The 21,699-nt window shown below is 44.0% G+C and overlaps 1 protein-coding gene across 1 annotated transcript in view; it reads right to left on the bottom strand.

The window, feature by feature from the left end:
- Positions 1-21,699, bottom strand: part of RFX7 (regulatory factor X7) — a 65,036-nt gene that overhangs the window by 24,831 nt on the left and 18,506 nt on the right. Inside the window, exon 4 of the mRNA XM_080396685.1 lies at positions 1,321-1,354. Within this exon, the coding sequence (XP_080252811.1) occupies positions 1,321-1,354 (34 nt within the window). The remainder of the gene's footprint in view (positions 1-1,320; positions 1,355-21,699) is intronic.

The following is a 21,699-nucleotide window of genomic DNA, read 5'->3' as shown; positions in this document are numbered from 1 at the left end:
TTTGCCACTGAAGACTCATACAAAAAAAAAATTAAAAAAAATCTTAAGACACTTGCTTTGCATCCACAAACATCAATGAGGAATTAAGTGGACAAAAATGACATTTTGCATCACTATTTTAGTTGGATGCACCCAAGAATTTTTAAGCATAAGCAAAATTGGGTCCAAAGTTTGTCCGCAATACAACGACACAGCTTACTTTAAACCTCTTACTACAATAATTAAGACAACACCTTAAGGAAAGGTAATTCAGTGCCATCTGAATTCGCCTTTGATGATGTGACTTTAAGGAGTACTGTTATATAGCTCGGCTGAACAGATTCTATTTGATAGTATCCAGATGGTTGTCTATGTCATCTCTTTATCTTACCCGCTGGTACTTCTGGATGAAATGCCGAAGGTAGAAAGTCAGAATAAGCAGTCCCTTCCAGTCTCAAGATTTATGAACTCAGACTCTGATTTAAAGAAACTCGCAACCTGCTCACTATTAAAAACAAACAAATAACACCTTTTTCTGAGTTAGTGCTATATACTTGCTTCCCAGAAATAATCTTTATCTTTTTAGATCCTGTTATTTTAATGCATGAAGGAAGATATTTGTTCATTTCAAGGGTTTTCCTCCTTCAAAAAATGATACATCCCTCTGTCCTAAGTAGTGCAGCGGAGCTAACAGGACCTGTGGGGTTGCATATTTCTGGGAAGGTTCCTGAGATAGCGTACAACTTTTGAGGACAGCAAGATTAAAAAAAACCACCAAGCAAACCAACCAAAAACCCCTGGTAATTATGACATCTGCAAGATTTTCACAGACCAGGACATTAGTCTGCCAGGTTTTGTGCAGACATGCAGTTCAATCTGGTTCCTTTCTTAAAATGTAGTACCGGCCACAAATTAGCTGTTTCAAGGAAACAACAACAAAAGCAATAATCATTAAAGGCCTAAAAAGCAATGGAACTTGAAGACACAATTAGCTTCTTGCATACTCTCATCTATGCAATACATAATCTTGCACTCAATAAAATCATGCTTACAAAAGTAGTATAAGTCAACTTTCCGTGCTGTATCTATACTGACAGTTCTACAAGTGGCAAGCACAGCCTTGCTGCTGGCAATGAGAGGTCAATACCTCCACAGAAAACAAACACCAAACCCACATAATGGATTTTTTTTGGCAATGGGAACTAATTTTGATCACATTTAGTGGTACTTCCTTAAAGTACTGCTAAGGAAAGGCTTTGTAATAGCTGTCAGTCTCTAGAACCATCTGTTTTGGTCTTGCGGTTTATTAAATATTAAAAAGCGTTCTGGAGTTGTACTTACCAAAATGCAGTCCACTTTAGATTGTACAGTTTTGCTAGACGTGAAGGAAGAAAGAGAGAATAGAAATCTTGAGTTAATCTAGGCAGCAATGACAAAAATATTAAATATTAGAATTTCTCTCACTGTACTACAGGCTTAATCTCCTACTGTGAAATATCCTGCTAGTCTATGGAAAAATACCCATCCGGCTATTTTTTTGTAATAAATCAGCCCAAACTTCTTAACTGTTTGTTAGAATTCTTGCTGTTTTGCTCTTTATACAAGAACTGCATTTTTTAAAAAATGAAATACCATTGCAACTGGGAGCTATTGTCCCAAGTTGCAGGGCAGCCAAGACGGATGTTGCTACTCTTATGGTAAGCTCTTCCACAAGTCAGATGCATTTTACGTGTTCATCTGTAAACACAATTAACTCCACCACCACCACCACGCTTCAGTAAATCCCACCACTTCAAGGCATTTATTTCTAGCCTTCCAAAGAGCTGCTACAAAGCAGACAACTGGTACCCAACTGGCAACTTCGGAGTTTTCCACATTAGTCTCACTACCTCCCAGCTGGCTTATTAAGACGACGTTGGGTGGGGACTGAATTAAAGTATGCCATGAATGACCTCAGTACATGTGCCAAGGAGCGCAAACAGTATGGAACTTATTATACTTCATATAAACACACCCATAAGCAGCTTTTGTGTTTCTTAAGGGTGCTGTATTTCACATGCTTGGCCTGACTACATTAGTTGAAGGACTTTAATCATTGCTCAAGCAGGAGCTTTACCATGCAAAACCCAATAGCCTTTACTGGCGGACACCTACTGAACAAGAACTAAACAACCATTTTTGGAGTTCAGGCAGCCATTCTTTTCCTAGTAGAATAAAACATAATTCAATCTCCCATTAACACAACAAAACATCTCATTTCCAGTCATTTTACTTTTGCACAGGTGCTACCACATACAAAGAAAGACCAAGTAAGGTATCTGATGGATAAGACTGAAATCATAAGCAGCAAGCAAAACAAATGGATCTAGTGTCTGGTGGTGACAGGAACCAAAGCTACTGAACTAGCATCCATGCATCAGATACTCAGTGACAAGAGCTTGTGATCCTGCCGGTTTCAACACCTCATCTTGAAACCAGACGGTCTACAAATCTGTTGTGCAGAAGCTGGTAATACTGATGCCCCTTCCCATACAAGAATTGCATATGCTATATTGACAAAATACAATAGAGAATTTCAACAAGTAAGAATATACAAGTCCACTGAAGTAGCTACATCAGCAGACATCTGCTTCAGGTGATGGTGTAGGAGAAGACGACCAGATAAGTAGACACTTGGGAATACCAAGGAGAGAGTAAAGCAGAGCTGTTGAGGATTTATGAGAACAAGGAATGCTAAGGACCATAAAATGGGAGCTTTCCCTTGCCTTGGAGAAGGCATCTACTGTAGCAACTGAAGGGAACCCAAACATCATCTCATTCTTCAAAAACCACGATCTTACTAGCAAAGTCAAAGCACACCAAGCATGAAAACCTGCCGCTGCTCGGAGTCATCACTGCATCCGACCCAAAGCTGACTCAGGCATGCTGACCAAAGTCATGCTGGAACAGACAGCTGCTCCAGCAGCACTTCTTTCACCCTGGACTCCACCTCACCCCACTGCCTCCCACCCCTAGCAGGGTCTCACCATCCCTGTGCTGCTACAGATCCACAGACTCTCCTAAAAGATGATCTTGTGGCAGCAGGCAACAGGGCTTAGGCATATACACCCATTTTTGTACCTAAACCTTTTCTATGGCTTCACACGATAGCTTAATGCAGAAAAGAAGCACTGGGGACAAGGGGATGCAGGCAGCTCAAACTTAGTCCAAATACAGCATCTACTCTACAGCCTTGAAGATGACATTGTGTGCTAGGCTTTTCAGGAGGACACGTTTCAGCCAGCACAGTTTCCCATTCTGCTAGGTTCTGCCGAACAGCACATAAGCACGCCCATTTGCATTAATATTTTCTTCTTGTAAAGAGAAGGAGGCAAGTTGCCAGGAGGCAGCTGGGCAGGAGATCCCTAGAGCTGTCCTTTTATCTCCAAATACCAGTCTGAGTCAGTAAATGTAAACTCTCACATTTAGTTCAGGCTCTTCTGAACTCAGTTCTGAGTGACCTCTGCTCCTACAGCACCGATCAACTGCATTGAGAAGCCACAGCACAAAAGCAATAATAAAGCCAGGAAATAGAGTTTCTCTGTGTTTCGTTTTCATCAGCTGGTGGCACAAAAAGGATAGTTAAGTTCATGTCCTTCAATCTAGAAGCAGATGTTGTGACATTTTAAAAGGCAAAGGTCCTACAGCTTCAGCAGGGATAAGTGAGATGTCTATTTTAACAGCAATTTTTTTCTCCCTGTATGCTCCCTAATATACTGGGAGGGCACCATTAAAATTTCTTAGTGGTCAACTAAGGCTTCTTTCATCCTAACCAGAGCACAGGTTAACACAGCCTGATTCTATAAAGCCTGCACCTAATGACAAATGCTTCTCATTTATCTTCCAGTGGAGTTGATCCATGTCAAAGTCAAGCAACAGCAAGCCTGAGGAACCAGCCCTTTGACTGGGAAGGTACTGGGACAGTGACCTTCTCACAGTCCTGAGCATTGTACAGAAAAGCTCAGTCTGGTGACACTGCAGGACGTATCTCCAAGTCAGGAGACAAAGGGCAAGTGACAAAGGTGGCAAAGGAGCAGCGACTCCAGTTACAGTGCATTTGCCACTTTTGTTTCACCCCTCTTCTCTCACTAACAGGACAGATGTGTTTTGAAAGCTGAAATTTCATTTACAAATAGTCTGCCAAGTGTATCCCTTACCAAATTACTACTGCAATTACAGTAACTGCAACCAGCAATCCCAAGAGCAAGGCTGAACCAGGCCCTACACGGAGCCATTTCTAGTATTTGGAGGCCACTACCCACATGCTTTGCTGCATGTCTAGGAACAGCTGCAGCAGAGCACCAGGAGCGAGAGATATTCTCACTAATGAAAATAACTGAATCTATTAGGGACCTGAGCCTGTTGGAAAACTAAACTTAGAAACCACACAATAAGCCAACAGTCAGTGTTGCTTCTACTGGAGAGCTGCTCCAGGGGGCTTGCTGTGACTCACCCACACCTAGAAGCACAGCTGACATTACTCTCTTCCACAGCTCTTCACACTGACAGTGTCCCTTCAGTTAAACTAGTTGACTTCCTTGATCTAAAATTCAATTCAGACTACTACAAGCAGTTTCACCCAGGACAAGAAGGTGCCCTTCTCCAATTCCGGGGGTAGCTGTCTCTTAGGAGTGATAAAGTTGGCTGCTTCTACAGCTGCCTTGGATTTACCAGCTTGCACCCGATACTGACTCACCACAAGAACCTGGTAGCATAAAATTATGTACCAAAACCTAGCAAAAGAAATAATAATCAGTTATTATCACAACCAACAATGAAACATTTGCTCAGTGGATACCACTGTGCAAATTAAGGCACGCTGAGCAACTCAAGAGGGACACAGCCCTGTCCTACCGTCTGTAGCAGTGCTCCTCAAAAACGTCACCTCCACCCCAACCACCACCAGCCTGCATCAACCTGCTCACCTCTGAAGAACTACCAGAGCCATTCAAAAACCAGAGCCCGGCTTCTACTGATCAGTGAATCAGCAGAGAAAAGGGGGTTTCTCCGCCTGTGGTTCAGAGACACACAGCTGGCTGGCTCCCTGCAAAAGCCACCGTGTTTCATGGAGCCCCCCAGCCCCACGCCCTCCCCGGGAACACGTGCTGGCTGCTCTGGTCTGCAGCAGACAGCCCTACTAGGAAACCTCCAGCCTACCTCAACCGCCTCAGCTTTTGACTTAAACTTTAGGCCGAAGAACTTCGAGAGCATCTTGAAGGCAACTTGCAAAAGCTGCAGTAATTTAAGCTCCTCAATGCTGAAGTCATTGACAAACTCGGATGGGGAGGGGAGGAAGCCAGACTAAAGCATTTCCTCAAACTGCTCTTCTATCTTACGCCAAAGTATGCATGTCTGCTTTCCCTGACCTAGTTCTGTATTTCTACTCAAAACAGCCCCATTTTAACTGCGCCAGCTTGACATGGGCAGAATGAGGAGTGTGTTCTCTCCTCAGGTGTGCAGCTGGGTTTACTCTGCACTGAAGGAGAGATGGAGGGGAAAAAGTAGGTGGAGAAGACAAGGAGATGTGATATTTTTATTTTTTTTTCAAAGCAGCACAAAACCAGATGCTGCCAACCTTCCCCTAATTAAGCAATACTTTACTTTCAGGAATAGGTAGCTGAACTACACTGAGCAATATGGGACTATCATGTTACAAGAGGTGGCATAATTCAGTTGCTCTGAGCACACCGAGTATTTCCTTAATGCTGCAAATAGAAGCAGCCGTATAACCACAAGGGATACGAGAAGCCTTATGCCAGCAAGACCAGAAAGAGGAAGGTGGGTGGGGGGGTGGTAAACAAAAGCCCTTGAACTTATTAGCTACTGCCTAGTTATCTCTGAGCCATCTCAAAGCCTGCACAGCCATTGAAACTAACCCTTACCAGCTTCTCCACTGCAGCGCGTTCGCTCCCCGTGAAAGCTAGCCGCGTAACAAATACTGGGGGAGCACATGCAGCGTGACATGCTGTACCGACACCCACCCGCTGCAGCACAACTCCTGTCCTGGGACACGCTGTGCGGAGGACAATGCTGGCAAAGGGGCTCCCGCTTGTGTCCCCAGGGAGTGTGAGAGCAGCACCTCCAGGACGCTGCAGTTCTGCTCAGGCAGGGGACCTCCCAGCCCCAGAAGTCACACGAGACACGGCTCTCCTCATTCAGGCACTAGCAGTGGGCTCAATCCTCAAATGGAGGAAGATGTCCATGACAGCGACAGATCCAGTTCAGCAAAATTCAGGGGACAAGCAGAGCCACAATTTATCCTGCAAAACACTGTAACCGTTTGACTAGGTGGTCAAACCCAGGAAGCCCAGAGTGATTTTTTCATTAGGAGTTTCACACCATCAGTGAATCTGCCACAGATACTCTGTAGCCCCTGCAGCCCAAGACTGCAAACACTTATATAAACCGGAACACCCTCCCAAAACCAGCCTCTGTGGCTGTTCCTTGGGCTTGGTACATTTTTGACAGCCTAGGGAAAACGTTATTTCTGCCAAATCCCAATGCAATTTATGAAAAGGAACCACTTTCCATCACTGCTAATAGCTGCCCCATACATCACAAAAACGGGCTACACTGAATCTGACAGCACGGGTTCCCCACTGCAGGGCTCCCCGTTTCCAGCACTGGTGCATTACGTTACATTATTACCTGAGACACAGGATGCCGTAAGAAAAGCTGCAATTAGAAAGGAAAACTCCGGTGTATGGTTACTTACCATTGGCACTGTTAACCAGTTATCTCGGGCGGTAAACCACCTACCCTCTCAGACAAATGATGAAGAAAGGGGAGGTTTATAAAGTTCTATAACAAGCTTTCTTTTGAGAAGGGGAAAAAACAAAACCAAACCAGACCACTTGTAAATTTTCTTTTCTTGAGAGTTCTGCAAAAGACCAGCAACAACTCGGTGCAGTCCCCGCAGAAGAGAAGGGGCTGTTTAGGGCCACAAAACCCTCCCAGCTACCCACTCCCAGCCCATGCGTACGACCCTAATGCTGTGTAGCCACGCACTGCTGCCCCAATATTTTTACTGATATTTGAAAACAAGCCTTCTGTATAATAAGGATACCCAAGACAGCAGTTAAGAGCTGTCTGACAAGGAAGAATTATTTTGGCCACATGACCTTTTAAAAACCACTCAGGTCTGCAACGCCTCCATTCCCCACTGCATCAGCCGCGCCCCCACGTAATATCCAAAGGCTGTTTGTCAAAACTGTTTAACAACAGGATCTACAGGCAGTCTTTAAAAGCTGCTTCTGTGGGATTCAATGCCACATGAGCAGCACTTGCCAGGCCTGCAGCTACCAGGCACAGGAGTTATCTGGATGGTGACAGCACCCAGCAGCTCTTCTTCCTGTGCCGTGTCCTGCTGCCTCTGCCTCTTGCAAAAACCCAGTTAGCTCCCAAGAAAAGCAAGTCAGACTCAGACCCCTACTAAATACCGACAGTGATAGTTCTGGCAAAGTCATCTTTCTGAAAGCCACGTTAAAATACAGAGGGTCATTACTAAACTGACCACACAGCCTTTTGGAAAGATTTGATATCTCTTCCACAACTCTGATGAAATCAGATGACATTCCAGGGGGGGAAAAACCCCAACACGTTATTTACTCTGCAAGCTGTGACAAACCACTCAATAAAAGGATTACCGACCCTATTACAGTAAGTGGTACTATCAGAAAGGTACTATTATCACACCCTTACCACAACAAGCACTGTGTCCCAGCAGTGCCTGCAGGATTCAGGCCTTAATTCTTAATCTCACTGAATTAATGCTTCTCTTTCTTAGACTAACAGCTCTAAATGTATCTGTATATAACCTTCCATTCAGCAGCACAAAGCAATGTTAAACTGGAGCCAAGGATCATCTAAGGAGAAAATTATGAAACAGCCACCTATGCGTGCTACTAGTCAATTAACATCTTAACATGCGCCATGTTACATTGTCTGGCTTGGCTCACGTTGATATAGTAGTAAAATGGCATTTCAATTAAATATTTAGAAAGCAGAGCTGCAAAAGGTTGGAACATGCTTGAATTAGCAGAATGACTATTATGTATACTGCTCAGCTAACGGAGTAAGAGCTTGTGCTAGCACAGGGTACTGAGCGAGGGAAGCCCACCCATGCTGGGCAGCTCTGCAAGCCAAGCCTGGCACCACCGAGCACAGGGCTCGCCTCCCACCCGCACCTCTCACCGCTGCCATGCAGGAGCCAAAAATCAGGTGGCTTCTGATGCCACCTAGGGGTTCTCTCCCTGCCTGCACCTCCCCCCCGGGGACACTCCAGCATCACGCCTTCGAACCTTGCACAAACACAAGCAAAAAGCAGCAAAACATTTAACGCAAACCAAATCTTCCAGTATTCAAACACAGATACATCCTTAACTGCAGACAAAGGCTACTGTGATTGCAATCGTATCTTGGAAGCACATAAAGTATTGTTATTTCCCTGAAATAATCCCTAAAAATAGCCACAGAGTTGTGTCCACTGGAAGTCTAGAAAGTGTCCAACTCTCAGGCCTCAAAAAGTAAACAAAGCAAGTACTCACCAATTTGCAAATACTGGCTTTTTCAGCTTGAAGGCAGACTCCTCCTCAACCTAACCCAAACCACTCTTCTCAGCAAAACAAGGCAGCAACAAGTACAGCAAGCGATAAAACAGCGCAAGAAGGCCAAGCGGCATCCATTTCACCTTCCCATCGCTATTCCCACCTTCTAACCTCATCTAACTCCTTCCACTCGTCAAAGAGAATAAGCCAGACTGGTTTTCCATCAGACACAAGGAGCAACGCTGCATCACAGTGCTGAGAAAAAGTAGCAGTTTAGCATGCTTAAAATTAACATTTTAAGTTAGCACAGGTGAAAACTGGTCAAACACATGACTTCAATACTTGTTACTGTAAGTGAAATATTTCATATAGGATAAAAATTTAATCCCTTCACCATTTCTGACACTATTTAATGCTCATAAAATCTATACAAACAGCTGAACAAAGAAGGAAGATAAGGCTGCTAATGAAATGCCCAAGTCTCAAATGTAGCCTATTGTAATGAACTGCCAAGAAATAACTAGCCGGCAGACATCAGAATACCTACATCTGAAATTCAGGTCTATAAACACCTCTATTAACTCTCTGAAGAAATCTAGCTGTAATCAGCACTGAAGACTTGTTCCACAATTCTTAAAATAATTGTGAAGAACTTGCAACAACCACACGCTGCCAGGTTGTTCTATTCCAGCAATAAGACAGTCATTTGAGTTGCTGGGTTGTTGGGGTTTTTTACATTTACTTAATTTTACCACAAGTTACTCTAATGAACTCTTAGAAGAGACAAAGAAAATGCTTTTACACGGCTCTCACCCTGGTTCTTTCAACACTGATCTGAATGAAAATCAGTGTGTATTGTTATGTTCAGGCAGGGCTCTCTATTTCAAGGATGCGATGCCCTCTGCACATTACGGAGGAAGATAATACGACTTCAGAGGAGCTGCATCCCATATATACTAACAATCTACATGGGGCACTGCAGGGCGTTGTTCTAAGATAAGTCTGCAAGGATCAACTGCCTAGAAAAACTACATACAAAAAACGCGGAGTGATCTCAATAAAGCCACATAAAAAAAAAAAAAAAGACGGCTCAAGTAGGAACTTAATCTAAAGTATGTCCCACTATGACAAGCCAGTATTCAGACACCCCGTGCAGCCGTCCCCTCTCAAAAATCTGCAGGGTCAACAGCTGCAGGTGTCCCACTGTCAGCCTGGAAAGGAGCCCCAGCCTTCCCACCACGCTACTATCCCAATGCTACCTGGGGCCTGACCCTCGCTAGGAAGCAGAGGAGCATTTTGAGGGCTGCACAGACACCGCACTGGGGAGGTTCAGCTTAACCCACACAGGCATGTCCTTCCTCCATGCCACAGACATCCACCTCTCCCCTCAGCATCGCACAGCGCACCCCTAGGCATCAGCCTGCCTTTCTGCAAACAAATACAGCTTTTATCCAGCCCCCTCCTCCCTGTGCTGCTTAGAATATCCTACCACTTCCACTTCCATTTCTGCCCTGATCTCTGGAGGTCTGCACTCCTCATCCTCCTCACTCCCATAGCTCTCCACCACACTGCTCCCCAGCACTTTTTTTTTCCACTTGAGGAACCTGTACCCGAGTGCTGACCTTGGTAACTCTGAGGGAATTCAATCCTTGCAACCTCTTCGGTTTCCCTGTGCTGAGTAATGCCCTGAGTATCTCCAAGCACTCTCCAAGCACCTGCCTACTAAAAGGGCAATTTCTTTTGTGCTGGATTGGCACGGCTTCACTGCCACAGGAAAGGCAACTTCTCTCCCTGACCTGTGCCACACTGCTCACTGGAACATCCCATAGCCTCACTCCCATCCCTGACTTTTTTTTACAGGTGAAAATTTAACAGCTGAACATATATGCAGGATGAACACGTCACTGCTGCCTGACAGCGGCAGTCATATAACCTCCTAGCTCAAAAAAATTCCTCCCTCTCGTTCAGCTGCCACTGGTTTTTTCAGGCCTCCATCCTTCAGCTTTGCACCTGCACCCTGGGGCATTTCTCACCCACCTCTGCTTACCAGCTTCGACCCGCTCCCGGCACAGAAACTGTCGTCCCTGCAAATAAAAAGCTGCAAGTTGCTCCGAGTCTCTTGCCTACCTTAAAGGTCAGTTCACTGAATACTAAAACAGTTTAACCTATCAGTTTTCCACCCTCTGCTTCTGGGCTAAGAAAAAAATACTCCTAGTGGCATCTTTTAAAAATTGCTTTAATCCCTAAACTAGGATCTTCAGAAAAGTTACAAACATGCACTATTCCAATACTCAAGGATTTAGACTGGGAAGTTTGAGTTCCCCTGCTCTACAGCCCAAGTGAACTTTAGTTTACTTGCAGACTCAAGAGCCTGTCTAAACCTGTAAGCTTGCTTAAAATTAAAGCTGCACAAAATTTAATTAAGTTGTGTAAGTTCATACCTGCATGCACCTACTTCAGTTTGCACCTACAAAGCCGGGTTTGAACGCAACTGCACTTACTCCTAGGTGGTAGCTTAACTGTGTCAAACAAGCATCTTACACGAGCCTGCACTGCAGGACTGGTTGCTCCAACCCAAGACTACGTTTACCAGCTCTTGGGCTGCAGCATCCATCAGGCCTGTACAGCTCCAGAGCAGCCAGAATAGACAACTCCACTGCCAGCGCTTCATGAACTACAAGTGTAAGGCAGGTGAGCACCATTCACTCTGTCACCTTCACTCCACTCACTGCCTCCTTCACTACTAGGCTGCCTCTGCAGCCATGGTGAATGAACAAGTAAATTATCAGATTACTTCTTTCCTCTAAAACCTCATTTATGAATGGAAATGATGAACAGCAGGCATCTGACCAGTACTTAATACCCCACAACTTTAAGGTTCTGTACTCTTGTCTCCTTGGAACAATGCAGCCAGTTTGAAGCAGGCAAGACGACAGTGCTACCCATCCCTGGCTCTGCCACCCCATCCTACTTCTGTAGGCAACTGCTGGGAATGTGACTCAAAACCCAGAGAACTTAGCCATTTTCTTCTCAAGCAACATACCTGCTTTGCAGGCATGGCATTGTTCATAAGCATTTTGATGTCTATGTTAAAAGTTTTCATATTGTCATGTTTCCTTTCAAAAACATGGTAGAAGGCATGCGACCTGTCCTAGTACAAAGTCGTGAAGCCACAGCCATGCAGGTCACTGAGTTCAGCACCCTATTAAGACAATTTGCAGAACACCTGCACGGATTCATTAGTCACAGTCTGTCCGTTTTAAACATCCCAGGAATGGTAAAGTTACACCACAACTTACTCAGTAAAATAGAAACAGACAAGGCTGTCATCGATGAAATCTAGAACAGACTTCAGAAAAGCTGCATTAAACTTCTGCCTTTCCAAAACTCACAGCACCGAAGAATTCTATTTGAGACAGATGTAGACAGAAAGCTACTACAGCAATACTCACTGAGATAACCGCACTGTTGAAATTCACCTGTAGGCTGCAGCACGTAACTGGCTAACATCTTTCAGCATCTAACAATTTATTGAACTATGCTTGTATAAAATCTTCACACTAATGTTACCCACAGTTACTTGTCTGATGAGTCCTTCCAGAAGGAGGTATTGTCTAAGAGCGCTACAGAATTGATCGGTCTGGATTTTCATTCCTGTGAACCACATCATACGTAAACATGTCCATGGGAGAGCAGATGTTTGCGTTAAGAGAATGAAAACTCTTTTCCTGATTATTAACACAGTTTGATTTCAATTTTCAAGGTGAGCTATACACTGCATTGCCACTCCCTTACTCAGCAGCTGAACTAATCAAGCCAAAACTGCAGCTCATCTGAGTTTGATGAGTTTAGGAAGGACCATCTCTCCCTGAGGAACACAATGCACTCGAGCTATCTCCTGATCCTACACTGGGCCTGATTTGCCACAAAGCTACTGGGATTTAATACAGGTTACCACTGAATACTCAAAACTTCTCTGAAGTGACTAAGAACAACAGTTAGGTTCTGCACTGCCAACATCCATTATAAATATTTTCACCGAGAACATCTGGGGCTATGGGTTGACATCCCAATACATACATATGTGTCTAAGCATTCACAGAGAGAGGGCTTCCACGCACTGAACCACTGTACACACAATCTACATTTTGTTTTTCCATTAAGCTACAAGTTTCACCAACTTGAATTTACAAACCACGATGGTACATTAATGTCACACATTCTTAATCCCTCCATGAGAAGTAAGCTTCTAGCAAGGAAAAGATGCAGTCCATGGGGATATGTGCAAAGAAAGCTAAATGGGGACTGCTTAAACTTAGTGGTACTAAACAAAAAACAAAAAACCAAAGAAAAATATCTTGGTTTTCATTTTTATTCTCAGCCTGAGAAATCAAGACTATTACCCTTTTTATTAGCCATTAATAATCAGGAAAATTGACTACTCATAGTGTAAGTTCAGGCATATTATCTACAGGGTAATCAGACACCTAGCTTCTACTCTGAAGTAATCAATAAGAGATAGTTGTCTGAGTATCTTCACAGATCAGGGACTTAATTAGATAGGTTACCAAATCTTCAGGGTCAACGTTTTAGCTTTTTTTTGCTTGATAAAATGATAACTTGTAAAATTAATTTTTTAATAAGTTTCAGTATAAACTGCATTTAGACAAACTTTTGTCTGATGCAATTAAACACACACAAACCAGCTGTAAAAAAGAAGACAAAAAGTGCTTTTTCTTACGTCTTCAGCACATTTGTTGATTAGTTGAGATTTTTTTTATTTGACTCAGTAAGCTATCTCTAGTTGTTAAATACAACTGATGGTTTCTGTTCAAAATATCCCTTTCTATATTTTTATAACTAGATCTGTCAACCCCACTTCATTCACTTGTTGAATAGAAGAAGCAAATCCACTTTTCTCTCAGCTGCCAATTCATTTCTCAACTTCTTATGAGTTAATCATTGAACCATACCACTGGAATCAAGCATAATGAAGGTAATTCTGCAGAGCAGGCTCACGGAGCCAAAAGCTGGCTGTGCTCTTCAGCAAACTGTGGTTCCAGGTGTGCAGTTTTGTGATTACTGCCAGCGAGTAATTTCACTGTCTTTTAAATACCAACCAATTCATGTAGTTTACATGACCACTAATAGCACTGTAGGCTCTAACACAGCTCATCATTTATAATGCTAACAGGCTTAATAAAAAATAATAATAATAAAATCAAACCATGAAGAAAATAGGCAAACTTTTTATGTACCCTTAATGAAAGAAACACCATACTTTGTACGAGCTCGGATAAAAGGTTCCTGTGGCAGTCTCTGACTCCTGCAAGATTATTTCAAAACTATTTTCAGCCCTTGCTTCAGACAGTCCCATCAGAGCAGAGCTGCAGCTTTCACACAAGGGCTGAGCGCCAGCCAACCTCGCAGGTGCCTCACCCACAGCTACCAACTTCCATAGAACCTGCGCAAGGATCACGGAGCGATGGTTTACCCTTCATTGAGAAACACAGCAAGAAGCACAAAGCATCAGAAACCGAACACAGCACGGGAGATGGCAGCTGGAGGCAGACAATGCTGGGTAAGAAACACCAAGCACCGCTCCCTTTGGCCAGCTACCCATCCTGCAAGGGACCAGGGACCCTCCCTCAAGGGCACAGCAGGGACACCAAGGGGCATCTGCCACCTGCATGCCCTTCCAGACACCACTGCCTGCACACACCAGCACGCACAGCAAACCAGGCCTGCCAGAGGGTGTCCAGCCCCAAAGCAGAAGCCTCAAGTCCCAGTTTCAGATTGCCTCTGGACGCAGCATCACCCGGCATCCACAATCACCTTTGCCCAGCTCCTCACCTGGCTTAATAAGCACCCGAGCCTCTCGAGTACTTTTCTCCACTGAATTAGCAACAAAACTAGCATTTGGTTCCGGAGGAAGGAGTTGTCACTATTTTCCAAAGCAGATTTTAAAAAAAGACTTACAATTCAATCCAATAAAAAATTATTAAGATGTTAAAGCTTTTCAATGCACAGGCCTTCAAACAGTTATCATTTGTGGTACCAAGTAACTGTCAATTTTAAGTATGTATTTTAATATGGGAACGGTTCTGATGAGGAGAGGAGAAAGCACACAGGAGTATTTTCACTGAAGTCACAAAGACTACTCCAAGTATCTTCAGGTGATTTCTGAACACGGGCAAGAAGGTGAAGAAAACTCAAGAGAAACAAACTTCCCATCCTACTATCCTGCACACCTTGCTCACAAGCTAATTCTTGTTTGTCCGAGGGATGCTTGAGGCAGACACTGCCAGGCAACTCTGTACTAAGAAAAAGTTCCAACAGTCTGTATTGCTGACAGCTTTAAAAACAATCTAATTCACTGCTTTACAGGCAACCCAAGTAATGAACTGTAATTCCTGCTGTCCAGTGCAATCCAAATTTTTCACTGGCAGGAGTCCCAACAACCTCATAATAGCACTTCGGAATCTTTGACTAAGAAATCTTTGACTAAGATTGCCTCCATGCTTCTGAGACCATCCATCAAAAAGGACAGCCATAAATCACAGACCCTGACATATAACCACAAATTTCCTCTCAGGGGGAGACACAAATATGCCTCGTTTAAGTAAACAAGTTCTTCCCAGGAACAAGATTTTCTTCCCAAACTTGAAGTACCTGACTATCGGATCTGTAAGTGAGACCATCCCCAGCCAGCTCCAGGGAAAAGCTACGCAGGACCCGTCGCTCCGGAGGAGCACAGGAACACCCCAAAACCCCAGACCCACAGACACATCCCCTACCTGTGCCACCGCCACGCGCTGCACCCTGCCACATGTTGACACCTCACGGTGAGTAAAAGGCACCAGCTTACGCAGATGGAGCAATAAAGGCCAGACCACTCACTGGGTGCTGTAGGTCCAAAAGGAGAACCTGGTGGGTCTGCCACCCACGGGAGGCCCCTCCGCCACAACTCCCAGGGTGCATGTCCCACCCACAGAGACCATCCCCATCCCCGGTCCCGCCTGCAGCAACACCCGGCCTCCCCACCCTTCAACTGGTACGATGTCACTGCAGCAACCACAAGCAATTAAAAACAAGCAACAGGGAAAATATTCGGCAAGTTTTGAATGTTTTTTTCCCACTGTCTTAATGATTAAACATTCAACAACAGAAAACACTTGGCAGCTTACTGAAAGACTGTTGATGGCACAGCAGCCGATAACGAACATCCTACTTGATGAGAGACAATCCTTTCTCCATTAAATCAAGAAAGCATTAAAATTCAGATACTGGCTAACTCCATTTAGAACAAACCTAACGAATCACAACCCTCAGAATTCCCAAAGACCTAAGGGAACACGACAAAACACCCCAAGGACTTTCAGAATTTTTAGATGTGTTTAGGGGACTCTTCTCACCAGCCTGGAATTACCCATTTGTGCTGGCTGGCCTTCTGCTTGGGCTCTTTCTGGGTGACAGAGCACTGCATTTTCATCTATTCAATTTACCTTTGGAATCACCTGCTGGTAACTTTTCAAACACGCAGTCCCATGTTCTACCTAGACTACTCCAGAAGCAAGCCAGAAAACTACCGCCATCTCCTCATCTTCACAGTTTAAAAATAAGGAGCTCCTTATTTATATAGGAGGCTTTGTAATGTTAGATATTAGAAAGGCTTGAACCAAAAATCCAAATTTGGATCCTGATCTGAATTTTGCAGCTCTGGCCCTTGTCCAAATACTTCTGTTTGGCAAGCGGCAGAGTGGAGTAACAAGAGAAGGCAACATACATAAGTTATGGCATCTGTGTAAAAACATTAAGCTCAACCCCTGCTCTCAAAACTACACACACACACACACGGACACACAAAAAGACTAACAAAACCACCCCAAGCCCCAATTAACTAAGAGATTAATCAGTGCTTCAGTGTAAATCTGATCACCCAAACCAGAGCAGTACTGTCATCTCGCCCAGTTACAGTATTTTTTCTGGTTAATTTATATGGCATCCAGAAAATTTCAGGGAGAGTTCTAAGTGTTCTTTTCAGAAAAAGATTTGGATTCCTACTCGCCAGTGGCAGACAGACACATGCCAACCAAACAGAACCGCCCCAAATGGGGAGCAACCCAGCTACGGAGGCCTGGGACGACCATCCTGCAACTGTGTGCTTATTGAGAACTCATTAGAAAGGCTGCTCTGAATCACAATGTCACACCATCCCACTTGCTTCGATGAAGGGAACTCCTGCAGCAGAAAGTAAAACATTTCTGGAACAAGGAATCACGTGTGTTTGGTGCTGTGAAGTCAACGATTTAATGCACTCCTATGTATTTTAAATGAACAGCAGTAAAACTTAGCCAAACCTTTTATGACTTGAATACTGGGTCTTTTCCCCATATACTCCATTAGAACCTATTGTTTCAAGAAACAAAGACAAACAAAACCCACAAGCAAGAGTAAAAAAATCCACTCTTCTAAAAGCAGATTTACAAAGATATTTTTTTTTCTGCAAAGCTATTCCATCCAACTCAGAGCCAGGATATTCAATAAAACCTCAACTCCATTCTCAAAAGGTTACATAAAGGTCAGCATTCATTTTATTCAGGTTTATTTTCTAACCTTGTAAAAATGCCTGCAGATCAAATTGGCTTCCACACCTGCTGACCTAGAAACTCCACCACCGTGGTGGCTGTGCCCCGTTTTGGAAAGTTGCTTCTCCTCCCACGCCGATCTGGCATGGACTGCTGCGTGCCACTGACCTGCCTGCTCCCCGCTCCCGGCAGTCGGCAGCATGGAGGAAGGCTTTCCCAACAGCAAGGGGATGCATTTCAGGGCAGAACTGTAAATGCTTTTTTTAAGCCACTTTGGTGAGAAGGAATTTTTCCAGGGTGGCTTCCCCCGAAAAGGAGGATTTTCCTCCATACAGGAATGCGTAGTAATACATAAAGGGCGTACCTGGACTTTGTTCAAGGGAATGGAAGATGTCCAAAACAACCCACGGAGGGATGGAGCGGCCACCCTCCAAGAAAATAAGCTGACCTGAAGAAGTGACAAATGGTAGGATTTGTTCTGCCCAATTCAAGAGATCTGCTCCGCAGATGCCTACACCCTGGCACATGGTTTAAAATTTGTTTACAGTCAAAGGGAAATAGGCATATAAAGTGATCAGATGGATTGTTTTATAAAGATGCCTTCCCTAGGAGATGGCCCTCACATCAGAAGCATATTTTTCTCCACCACCACTACAAGGGAGCTACCTTGACCAACTCATATAGGATAACATATGTCAAATGAAACAAACCCTACTTTCTATTCCTATCCATTCGGGGTAACAGAGTGTTAAGGAGAATGACACGCTGCTAAATGCTTTGCCCAAGGAAGGCTGACGCTTCCCAAAATAACAAAGAACTACCTTAAAATATGGTCCACAGCTCAATTTTATCTTATGTATTTGACTGCTTATATACCACATCAGGAAATACATCCAGGGCAGGCCAGTCTCACCACCACCTGTAAACAATGGAACCATAAAGCCAGGGAAAACTGCCTTACAGACAAGAAATTTTTTGCAGTTTTACACAGCACCTCTTACCTGAGGGGCTCAACGTATTTTTTCAAAAGTAGTAAACACACTGCCGATGTTAAGCAGATTTAGTGAAATGAGTGCAGCCTGTACACCTGTCAATGACAATTATTAGCTCTTCCTCACAATAGTTAGCAACCTTTTATTGAAGAACTCTTAAGTTTTGTTTCCCACCTCCAACAGTGAATTAACTAGGATGAAGGAGGGAACGCTGGCTGGTGCATTTTGGGCTGGAGGCACAGAATAACCACAAAGGGTCTGTAATCAGTTACAGGAAATTTTAAATTCCCCACTCAATTTCGACAGACTCTAACAAAATACTGAGGATTTGGTTTGTTTTTTTCCCCTCTTACTCCCTGACTCACTCCCTCCAGAACTATAGAAAACTGAAAAAGAGTAAATGCAGATGTCTACAGATTAATCCAACCCAAATCAAGAAATCCATAATTTTTAAAAAAACTACATAAACTGATTTCAACTGCAGAAGAAAACGACAAAAAAGGTGTTTGCACCTACATTTGCAAAGAGCCTGAAACACATACACACTGAGCTTCCCTCTTCATTGCCAGGTATTTTATTAAAAATACCAAGACTGTCAATGGTTTTTTTCTGCTGACCTAACCATACCAATAAGTAGCAATTCCTATTATGAAAAACCTCAATGGCATTTCCCAAATTGCAGAACATTTGCTCTGCCAACAGCTAAGTGACAATCTACACTTGCTGACAATGCCTAATGAGGAGTGATGGATGCAACTGCAGGAGGGAGCAGGAATGATGCAAGTCGTAAGAAAGAATGGAGCCTTCCAAAGATTAGAAAATACTACTGTTCCAATCAGCTAGTCTGGTTTTACAGCACGATACTGAGAGCCCAAAACTAACAAGGGCACGATTCACCTCCTACTCCCCCTTCAACATGAGACAAACCGGGCCTTAGGACATATAATTTTGGCACTGCCCAGCCTAGCTCATGTGGTTTTCCAATACAACTTCTAGCTAGAAGAGCAATTTGAGGACAAAAATTATGGATCTGAAACCCACACCCACGTCCAACCCAAACGGCTGCAAAAGCAATGCTTTGTGTTTGCCACTCCACGCCGCCTGGTCCTCGGCTCAGTTTACACACGAGATATTGGGGAGGGGGAGGAGAGAAATTAATCCCTCAGGCAGAATTATGATAATCAAATCCTAACAGATGCCTTTAGGACAACAAGAGCTGAGATGCAGGCAAGGTGAAAGAAGCTGGGGCCAATGCATGTACAGATGCAAGCACCAGATTACTATTTACAACAGTAAACAAGTACTCATTGAACAATCATCACCAGTTATTCGCAACAGTGAACAAGAAAACGAACCCACGGACTGGATTTTAGATTAATACCGTGAGCAAAGAGATTAAATTGCCTAAAACCATTGGTCTTTTTCTTTCACATCAGCAAAAGCAGATCCTCGACCAACACCATCCTCCCTTGGTCATCTCCGCACCTCGACCACCCTGCTTTTACGATGTACCTTGCTGGCTGTCTTCAGCTATAGGATATTCTTAGGCAACTTAATGTGATATTGAGTAGACTCTGCCTTCGCCACCATATGTTTGGGTACAGAAACATCATATACAAATAACACACATTTGGTAATACAGTACCCTCAGCCGAAGAAAATAATTGAAACCCCATTAGTCTATATGCTCAGACAGCTGACTAGGGAGGTTTTCCTGCCTCAGGCTCTAACGTCTGGACAAAAAGCTATTAATAAATATGAAAGCTTTAATAAATCTGAAGGGAAATAAACCCAGGCAGATTAAGGCCCAGTGTCCAGTGAAGACCAGGGCAATTTACAAAGCCGCCCAACCTGACACTAATCAACCAAGCTAGGCTCCCAAAGACGCGTTCTCCCCGTCTAGACTTGTAATCCGTCAATGGGAAAAGACATCTAATATTATTTCTGCCCATTTCATTGACGCAGTAAGAACACATCCAACTGCCTTAGCAACTCAATACGCAACACAGAACAGAAACAGACACCACTTTGCTGGATGTGTTCACGTGAAGCAGACAGGAAAAACAAAATACTGTCAAGACAGTGATGAACTTTCATTATTGTAACCAAACAGCAGTTAAATACCTGTATGTGATGCTGTGATGCAAATAAATACTTCCTGATCAGTTTTTAAGCACAGCTAGGTAACTCTTATCTTCCCCTCTTCAGTCCAAAACCAATGGTCACTTTACATGCAAAAAAACCAACAAAAAACCCCCCAAAACCCCAGACTGGAGTCCTAGCAAGCACACTTTCAAGTCTTCAGTACATACGTGGACCACGCCTGTAATTTTAACCAGCAGGACTTAACCTATTGTTTCATTTTAAGGGACTCCACATGTTCGCAATTACTTGAGATACTTTTGTCAAACTACATTTTAATTTAATAAACAGAATAAATTAAATATGAGTTGAGATAATGAATGCCTCATTGTCCCGCTCGAGGCCTACATCACACACTATATTTATATTTCTCTGTACAGTGCAAGGACAAGCACAGACTTGTTTGTGATCCCCAAGTCCAGCATTTCAGTAGCTGCTATACTAGTATTTTTATTGACAGTATAATTTGAAGACCCAAACCCTTTCTTTAAAAAATAATCATTAAAAAAAACACAGGAAAAACACCAAAAAACACAGCACCGAAACCCTAAGAAACAAAACCTACTGAAAACATCCCTCCACTACGCACAAACGTGCAGCAGAAAAGGGGGGAAACAATACAGGTGAGTCCTAGCCTAGATGTGCTAAACCCTTCAGGAAGCAAAGGGGGAACGGAACATGCCAACCTGCCGGCAGGCAGAACTGGCACGGCGGGGGACAAGGGGAGGAAGAGGAGGGAAAGCAGAAAAGAGGAACTCTCTTCTGCACATTACACCAAGTTCTGTTAACAACAGGGCACTGCCATTTTCACGAGTGACCTTCCACAACCTCTCCCGCTGTTTATCCAGCACCAGCACCCACCAGACAGAACAGCAGATCCGAGGCTGCAACTACACCAGACTTCACACCGTTTACTCCGAGTGCAGCGTGCACAACTTCCCTGGCAGTGCTCCTCATCCTTGCTGCCCAGAAACCACCACAGCATCTACATCAAGATGCAAAGTAAAATTAAACCCCAGCCCCAAATGAAGTCTGCTGGATCACAGTGCAGAAACACAGAATTTCTAGTGGTCCCAGACACGTGATTTGAAGATACCAAAAAGTTTTCTTATAAAAAAGAACCTTATCTTCCAAGTACTGCATTTCAACAGCATAACCCGCAGGGAATGGGTACAGCCTGAAAAGGGCAGGGAAGTCCCAGCCCGGTGCAGGAAGCAGGTACCCAGGAGGAACACACGTGCGGAGGTGAGGTGCGGAGCTGAGGAGCATCGGCGAAAGTACCAGGGGACAGGGCTGCAAGGTGCTGGCAAAACCTCTGCTGGTCACAGGCATGTGGCACCAGGTGAGCCACGCACACCAGGCAAAATGCTGCGCTCCTCTGTCCCAAACGTGGGCTCGTGCTATCCAGCAGGT

Source organism: Falco punctatus (assembly GCF_963210335.1).
Source record: "Falco punctatus genome assembly, chromosome: 7".
Classification (NCBI taxonomy): Eukaryota; Metazoa; Chordata; class Aves; order Falconiformes; family Falconidae; genus Falco; species Falco punctatus.
Note: the sequence above shows the minus strand (reverse complement) of the source record. Positions and strands in the feature narration are given on the sequence as shown.